The 9,890-nt window shown below is 37.0% G+C and overlaps 1 protein-coding gene across 1 annotated transcript; it reads right to left on the bottom strand.

Annotated features, from left to right (window-relative positions):
* Nucleotides 1-8,983: 8,983 nt before the first annotated feature.
* On the bottom strand, nucleotides 8,984-9,550 carry LOC141660493 (uncharacterized). The gene has a single exon (XM_074467479.1). It carries the CDS (start codon nucleotides 9,548-9,550, stop codon nucleotides 8,984-8,986), a length of 567 nt encoding a protein of 188 aa, XP_074323580.1.
* Between the last annotated feature and the right edge of the window lie 340 nt (nucleotides 9,551-9,890).

The raw sequence follows: 9,890 nt of genomic DNA, 5'->3' as shown, positions 1-9,890 counted from the left end.
CTCTCCTTTTTACTAAGGGCATCAGCCACCATATTGGCTTTCCCCGAATGATAAAGAATCTCCCAATCATTATTCTTGATTAGCTCTAACTGCCTCCTCTGGCATATGTTGAGCTCTTTCTACGTGAAAATGTACTAGAGCACTTATGGCTTAGGTAATTCTCGCACTTCTCTCCATACAAGTAGTGCCTCCAATCTTTAGGGTAAACTATTTCCACGAGCCTAAGCTCATGAGCGGGGATATCGAATTTCATATTACCTTAATTGTCTTGACATGTACGCGATTACCTTACCGTGCTGCATAAGCACGCACCCTAAGCCCTTGTGCGAAGCGTCACTACACTTCACAAAATCTCCTTTTCCATCCGGCAACGCCAGCATAGGGGCCATCACCAACCTCTGCTTCAGTTTTTGAAAGCTGTTCTCGCATTTCTCTGTCCATTCGAACTTCTCAGTCTTACGAGTAAGCCGCGTTAAAGGGGCTACTATCTTTACAACTTGAACGAACCTCCGGTAGTGACCGGCCAATCCTACCTCTGGTAGTCGACCAAACCATGGTCATCAATTCATCAGTGGTCCTTTATCCAATCCTGTCAGGATCCTCCATGGGATCCTCCTCAACAACTATCCCTTCTAGGACAACATCCTCAACCGCTAAATCCTCAATATCAACATCATCCGGTCCTGCATTAGGACACTCTATCGGATCCACAATCCGATCTCCAATTAGTAATAAAATATCATCGCGATGTTGCTCCTCAACCTCAGGGTTCGGAGTCCCGCTACCATATACGATAACGAACTACGCTCCTATCATGATATTTATAAGGGTTCCCATAAGGGTTTTAACTGTCAGTGCTACGTTAGGTAGCCCGACTATGAACTTGGCAAGAGTTCTTATTATCTTAGTTAACTTATTATCTTAACGTCCCATCATCTCTGAGATTTATAACGCTTGGCTCTGATACCATTTCTGTAACACCCCCAGATCCGGGGTCGGGGATCCGGGTCGTCACGGTCTTTCTTTCCACAATATCACTTCACTTAATTAATAATAAATAACCTTATGTTGTGACCCCACACTAACACACACCACAACCCGTTATAGTCTCAGAGATGAAATTTAAATAAGTACAAGTCTTTGAATCCACAATTTAAAAGTTATTACAACCCAAAATGATTACTTGATAAATTTACAGTTAATTGCCATTATCTGCCACAAGTTATAATTATACATAATTGATTCTCAAAAGTAGATGGTCTGATCTACAATAGATCTACCTCTGCAGCTATAACAGCTACAACATCAACGGGAAGACGCGGGACACTTCCCACGCACTTGCGCTGGGTCTGCTGGAGTCTGGCCATCTTTCCTAACTGTTGTTGTGTGATGAAAGAAGAAAGCAAGGGTGAGCAGCAAGCCCACCAAAATAATATGTATAAAGATTAACAATATATGAGTCTTCTCATAGCACTCATGAAAGTCTTGGTCAAAAGAAATGAACCAAGTTGATATCTTAATGCGATGAAGTCGCAAAATATTCAGTATATATATATATATATACATATATACTTTTCAAAATATGGGAAGTCCTCTTCCATGCATAATACACACAGAGTTCCAGTGTATAACTGTATAAAAATACCGTTGCAAGGTGATCTCATATATCTAACCTTGTCTCAATGTTTTTCTGAAAATCTTTGTCATGCATAAGATAATCATTTACTAGATATAAGTTTAAAAAAAATGAAGTTACAAGATACTCCAATATACTTATATCTTTTCCAAATACTACTTGAACTACCACCGTTCAAGTTATAATTAGTTTCAAAGTTCATCACCCAGATGAGACTACAAGATAAGACTTGAATAGATTCAATCTTTGAAATATCATTATAAATAACGAAGTTACGAGATACTTCATTAAGTCCTGATATATATATCCATATATATATATATCTCATACATTTCCTGAAAATCTCTGTCATGTAAAGTATGAACAGAGTTATAATATCCAATGAATTTTTTTTTGGAAAGGAAAAGAATTTTGGCATAAACCAGATATCTTGCTGATCAGGCAAAGATACCAATAAGTAACCTTTTCTACTAGTAGATGGATGAATCCCCCACCGGTCATCACCCTGGCCACATAAGGACCTTGTGCTGGACCGCCACCCGGCCTCTTACGCGTTGGTGGACTGCCACCCAGCCACTTACACTTTGATAGACCGTACCCCGGCCTGTCGCTTATGCCGACTCAATTAGATGGGCTTACTTCCCGAACATTGGGCAAGTAATCAATTCATTTATCAAAACAGCAACCTTGTTGCGAATATAAAACACACCATAGAGCCGGATCCCTCAGGTTTTGAACGAGTATTTAAATCCCCTTTAAAAGGAAGATCTTAAATATAAAAATGAGTTTTGGGATCCGCTCTAACTTTAAAAAATCATTTTGAAGACTCGAAAACACTTTATAGAGTGTTTGGAGTAAAGCTGATTTAATGAAGTAAATCAGTCCCCAGAATATTTAGAAAATGACTGAATATTATTATTTAAATAATATTCCCATAAAGAATAATCTTTATACAAATAACTGAAGTAGAAGTTGTAAGACTTATACTTGAAATGAGTATTAAATAACCAAAGATATACTTATATGAAAGTACTATCTCTATTTTGAATAATCGAAAATAAGTTTGGTTATCGAAACATTATTCTTTAATAAAATAAAGAATATATCTCAGCAAATAATCAGAGTCATAGATGCTCAAATGAATATTCAAATAATATTCATTAAATAATATAAACTGAGTCATAAGCCCTCGAATGAATATTCAAATAATATTCAAATAATAAAATAAACTGAGTCATAAGCCCTCGAATAAATATTCAAATAATATTCAAATAATAAAATAAACTGAGTCATAAGCCCTCGAATGAATATTCAAATAATATTCATTAAATAAAATAAAGTTATCAAATAAACCTTATTCGATTAATAGTTTTAAAAACTATATCAATATATATATATAAATATATATTATACTCGGGAGCCTCGCCTCCCGGTTTAGAAATATGTTCACCTTTTATCCCCTATACTAAGGGTAAACTAAAATACCGCTTATATCTAGCATAGGTATTATGCAACTATAAGCATTTGAACCAACAGATATATAAATCAAGAATATGAAACAGGCATGCATATATACCATATCACATGCTATAATATATCGCAAGAATTTTCTAATAACCAATATGCATTTATCGCAAGATCATGCATATACACATATACATCACAACAACAGTTATACGGGTAGAAAACTTGCCTGAGCGACTGGGGTTACGAATGGCTCGGGACGAGTCTGGTAACCTATAAACAACAAGTAAGTTGGAATTAAACCAAAGTCACTTGTAAATCTATACTTTAACTAACTTAGACTCTAACGCTTGTTTTGCGCTCACTGATTCGCTTAAGTCACTCGGGTACCCTCGGCTCCACCATTTTTAATAATTTAACCTTTACGAGTTTTAAAGCGATTCCTTCGCGAGTGTCTTACCAACTGCCTAACACACTTACCATAAATGTTTCATACATTAATTAACCCTTATTGGTCTTTAACCTATGTTTCAAAGTAAGGCGAGGGGAAAAGTTTCGTTCGCGAAACGCCGTTACTTGAAACGGTCGTTTCTCCTAAACCGTGCATCGGAATCGAACGAACTACATATCAAAACGAAGCTCGTAACATGAGCTATCTAAACATGGCAGTGGTCATAATCTAGCAGGGGGTTCTCGGGTCCTAATGCTATGCACAAAAACAGTCCAAAGAAAATCGGACGTTACGACGGCTATGTTTACGCGATTTCCAATATTTTAAACCATTCAAACCCATTCCAAATCAACCTCAAATCCAACATACAACCAACATCCATCCTTATCACATCATAACAACCCCAACCAATTCAATTTAATCATTCATACTTATGCCTAAGCTTAACTTTATTCATACTTAAGTCCTTTTAATCAAAACCACAACATTCACCATTCCATTTCACTACCATTTCAAATCCCAAACTCTAAATCACAACAACAAGCTACAATAGCACCCTACTAATCAAAATCATCTTATAATATATAGGAATCTAGGGTTTGGAGATGGTATACCTTCCTTTGAGTGGTGGGAGGAGCTAGGAAGCCTTAAGAAGCTTTGAGAAGTCTTAAGAATGCTTGGATCTTCAAGAAAAACAAGAAAAACTTCAAGTTAAAAACTTGAAAACACTATTCATAGTCTTCTTCTTTGATTAAATGGAGAAGATGGAGAAGGAATTGATGGCTTAAACTCATGATATAGCCCTAACTAAGCATGAAGACGATTAGGGAATTAACTCACCAATTTAGGAGGCTTGGATCTTGAGTTTTTGAATTCTTGCCCATTTGCAATAGTAAAAAGCCGAGAGCATGATGAACCATGCCTTGGTTTCTTTTTGATTTTGATGAAAATGATTTTGCTTGGCTTGGTTGGCTTGTTTTTGTGTTTGATTTAGTTAATTACCTTGTTGCCCTTGAATTTGTGTGGTTAAAAAGCCACCACACCTCCTTCCTTCCCATGTCATGCTTGTGTCACCTTGCACATGTCATAATGCTCCCACTTGTCCACACCTTGTGGTTTGATGATGTCACAATCACTGGCTTCTTGTACAAGCTTGTCTCTTGGTCACTTATTTGTTTTACGGTTCGCTTATCTTTCGTTCTCGTTTATCATTTGAGGGATCATACCCGGGATCTTATTACTTAGGTTCCCTTAACCTTTCTCAATATATTATATTCCTTTTATGATCCTCTCCTATAATCCTTTAATTTAAATCCTTTTTATCCTGTTACCTTATACTCAACTCTCTCCGTATCTTGTGGATTTTCGGGAAAAATCAAAGTGTTCGGAATTGGATTCTGACGATCTTTACATACACTTATATACCACATAGAGTACTAATAATATCTCATAAGATCAATAACAGAACCCCTACATAGCGTGGCATGAAAAGTTTTCTCGTTCAGCAAAAACACTATTCATAAGGGTTTCAAAATTTCTCAAAAAATGGGGTTATTACAGTTAAGGGGCTCTGTGGGTTTCCCGGAGACCCTCCTGCAAAAAAAAATTGATTTTTTTTGTAAAAAAATTAAAAAAAATCAACTTTTTTAAAAAATAATCAGGATTTTAAACTTAGCCTGATTTGGGCCGATTAGTGAGATTTGGCCCTGATTAGGGCCGATTAGTGTATATTACATGTAATTAACCTAAATCAAGGGTAATTAGTGGTTCGTGTGATATAGTTAGCCCCGATTAGGGCCGTTTAACTTATTTACACACATGATTAGTATGAATTAGGGATAATTAGTATCTCGTGCATACTAATTAGTTCTGATTATGATGATTTAGCCCCGATTAGAGCATATTAGCCTCATTTAAGGCTGATTATCGCATTCTACCTTAAAATCAGGCTCTAATTAGCAGCTTACACATGGAAATTAGCCCCATTTAGGGCCGATTAGCCTCGGTTAGGGCCTGTTAGCAGCTTTCACCCTGTAATTAACCTTGACGAAGGTTAAGGGCTGATAAACGCACACTTTTTAGTCCCGATTAGGACTGTTTAGTGTCGAACGCCATTCAATTGGCCTGTGCAAAGGCCTTAAGTGTGTATACTCACACTATATAAGTCATTGTAAATGTGTAGGTTGCTCCACATTTTACGATAAAACGAAAATACCCATGAAGGGCCGTTACCCATGTAGGGTCGATACCCATGAAGGGCAGATACTCATGAAGGGCGGATACCCGAGAAGGGCCGAAAGTACCCCGAATCGCGAATAGACCGTTACAACTTCCATAAAAACTCGAGTAATTTTCCCAGAAGTGGGGGGAAAATAATACGGATAAAAAATATATCCTAAAGATATATTAAATTTCGCATTAATTACACTTAGAATTCTTGTCCAAAGCCCGATACAGACCAGGTTGGTCTGGGCTCGTAACAGACTAGAGACGGCCCAAGCGGTCAAGGCCCACTAGCAGAGGTCATCAATGTCCACAAACACGAGCTATTCACGGACTATGTGATAACCCCAACTTTTGGATTTTTTGAAACCGTGATGAATAGTCACTTTTGCTGATTGCGTAAAATTATTAGACCACACTATATAGGAGTACTATTATGGAAATTCTGAGATCGTATTAGTATTCCACGAAGTAAATGAGTGTATGTAAAGACCGTCAGAATTCGAATTCGAACACTTTGCTTTTTCCAGAAAATCCGCCAGATACCGAAAGAATTAAGTATAAGGTAACATGATCAAAAAGGAATTCAATTCAAGGATTATTACAGATGATCCTTAAAGGAAAATAAGACATTAAGAAAGGTTTAGGGAAGCCCGAGTAATAAGATCCAGGATATGATCCCTCAAACGAACAACGAGAACAAGAGATAAGCGAACCGCAAAACAAATAAGCGATAAACCTGTACAAGAAGCAGGGGGATTGAACAAATGAACTAGAAACCAAGTGACATCATCAAACCACAAGATAATGACATGTGGCACGGAAATGAGATCATCAAGATGATGTAAGCAAGTTAAGTAGATATTTTGGAATGAATAATTCTTGGCCAAGTATTTTAACCTTGATTAAACTAAGTTTAAGGTTAACCAAGGCCTAAAACACCACACAATTATCTAGGCAAAAAGCAACAAGCATTTTTTTCTCTCCCATCATTGTTGCTTTGACTTCTTCAAGAAAATCTAGGAAGAAATTTTCAAAACCCTAGCTCCACTCCATCAAAAAATAAGAGTTTTGTTTCATTAGCTTCTATAATTTTTAACTTAGATATGCTTTGAGTTTAAAGCCAAGATTCCAAGGTTTACTAATCTGATCAATTCATCAAAGTTCTTGATGAATAGTAATTTCAAGAAACTAACTTTGTGTTTTCTTGATTGTTTATAATATCCAAGATTGTGTAAGGATAGATCAAGATTTTTAAGGCTCCCTAGCAACTTTCCGCTCATAAAGCAAGGTATAAAACTTCAAAACATTTTAGTACTAAGTTTTTTTGCTTGAGTTTTGTGATGGTTTGGATGGATGAGAAGTAATTTGAATGATAAGCATGAATTAGAGTTTTGATTGTTTAGTAGTTTAGTTATTTATGGAGATGGTATAATGTTGGATTGAATTGAGGTTCTTGAGCTTCTGTTGACTTAAATCAGTAGCCTAGGTGGATCTTGAGTTGTTGTGTATTAGTAGTTGGTTTGATGTCATAACGCCCTCCAGACCCGGGGTATAAGTCTGGGGGTTACTAGCTAATCACCAAACCTGTACAACCTGAATAACAATAATAAAGAAATATATCTAAACCCCTTTAACACAACCAGGATCTTTTTAGGTTGAAGTATAAAAACAAGAACCACTAACTACTTTATTTCAAACCATATTTAAAATCTTACAAACTCTCTTTATTACAAACCACTGTCTAACAAGCTTTAATCTAATTCCATCCTTTATTCAAACACACACTCTAACTATCTACACTCCACATGTTCGGGTAACTCAAAGCTTTCTTCCTGGATTGGGATCAACACCTTGGGTATGAGAGGATCCCGAGACTTGACCCGCTTCTTTACCACTCGAGTCCTGATGGGTTTCATATTCCTACTTAACTGAAAACAATAAGGTGAATAACAACAAAAAGGGGTGAGCCAAAAATTGCTCAACAAGTCCGCAAAATATAAACAGTGTTAAAGCAGATTAAATGAATCGGTAATCTGGGTACATCTGCAAAGATATAACCCCGCGAGAATAGAAAGAAGGCCACTGCTGGCGAATGCAAATGAATTAAACTGGACACAAGTTCACATCTATACCCTGCTGATCAGCCAGGATACAGTGCAGATCTATATCCCACTATATAGATCCAGTCGGGCACCCAGGCACTACGGCCCATCTCAAGGATCCGGTTATGTCCCGGTCCTTAGGATTAAGTAAAACTTAATCCCCAAAATATCACTATCCAGTCCATGGAATAGCAACCGGAACAATCGGTATGCTTTGATATATTCTAATCACCAGAATATACCAATGTGTATGCGTATCAATTGGAATATGAATAAGGATTTCAAAGGAAAAGGAGAAATCAAGAATCAAAATGAAATATAAACAAGAGAATAACAAGTGTGTATCAGTGTTTGGGAATAAGAATCAAAAGAGTGCAAGTGTGATATGAATCTGAGGAATATCACTATTCTGAAATTAAAATAGGGGAAAAACTTGCCTTCTGCGTGACTCACTTCACATATGTCACCTTTGTCTATCACCGGCTCAACCTGCCTTGCTGGCTTAGCTTTTGTTAGAGAACTAGACTAGCTTGGTCATTTCGTACTTCAATTGTGTCTTGAACCGACTTCACATCGTTTCTATTATCTACCCATGCGCTTATGATTGACTCGTATATTATATATTAACAAGTAAGACTCGATTAACCACATAATACACATAAGCACATAAGCCACATAATCATACGTATAGTTAAAATAGTTAAAATAATTTTTAGAATCAAAATCGACTCACTGATCGCTTAACTGATCATTATCTGACTCGTTTCCTATTTTTCAGGATTTATCGGACTCGTCTTGGCACGCGATTCGGCTTATAATTAAATAAATAACACGGTCAACTAATCTCTAGAAGAAAGTAGGTTTTAATATTATTTTCAATGAAAATAATTCATTTTTCTGAGTCAAAGGGCTTTCGTTTCGCTCGAATCGGACTAACGGTCTAATTTTTTTTGCTAAGTTAAGTATATATCAACAAAAAACAAAAACAATAAGGGATCTACCCTAAGCTCTATGACAAGCCATAGAGAAAACTATCTATAACCAATCTAGGAAATATTGGAGATAGAAAGCAAGCAAGCAAAAGAACAAACTGGAAAAAACCTACTACAAACTATTACAAAGAACAAGATCTGGTCTAGTATTTACAAGCTTAGAAAACCAAGTAGAGCTTTGAAGTTTAGCATAAGCATCTCTGTTGATACCCTTAAGCAGCTTCCTCGGACCAAGGACCCCAGAGTCATGAGCTCGAGCATTTCGCTCCCTCCAAACATGGTAGCAGAATATCTGAGCATAGCAGAGAGCCACCGTGCTCTTAGGTTTATCATGAAGATCATCCAAGCAAGTGAGAAATCCAAGCCATGAATCACTAACAATGTTGATTCCCAACGGGGACATAAGATTGCACAAAACCCATTTACTATAAGAGCAGTGTAGAAAGATATGAGAGTCCGTTTCTCGGCCACAAATACATAAGTAACATTGTTGGTTATCCACAAGGCCAAATCTGTGAAGGCGAGACAATGTGTAGAGCCTCCCGTGATAAGAAAGCCATTGGTGGTGAGCATATCGATTGATACGCAGCTTGTGCCACACCACACAATACCAAGAAACCAAGGTACCTCGAAGCCTTATTGAGTTCCAAACATCCAAATTTTGTGGCATCACAGCCATCCCATAATAAAAGATCAGGACCTGTATTCAAAGTCGGAGGGACAAAAGTTGATAGTCAGTGCACTAACATTGGTTCCAGATGGTGACTTCTTGAGTTTGCCCTTGGTAAAATCCAAGTACCATTATGGATAATGGCACTAAGGTTATCACCAGGTTGCATTCCACATTGAGAAATGATATTAGAGGTTCTGTTAGAAGCTAATTATGCATTGTTCCACCAAGGATCAAACCAAAGTGAAATGGACCGACCCGTGTCAATACGGAATGATACAAACTACAAAGCCAATATACGAAATTTGAGAATTTTTTTTTAGATCCAAGAACAATCAGTGGGAAGCTT

The sequence above is a fragment of the Apium graveolens genome, chromosome 5 (assembly GCF_009905375.1).
Source record: "Apium graveolens cultivar Ventura chromosome 5, ASM990537v1, whole genome shotgun sequence".
NCBI classification, from domain to species: domain Eukaryota; kingdom Viridiplantae; phylum Streptophyta; class Magnoliopsida; order Apiales; family Apiaceae; genus Apium; species Apium graveolens.
Note: the sequence above shows the minus strand (reverse complement) of the source record. Positions and strands in the feature narration are given on the sequence as shown.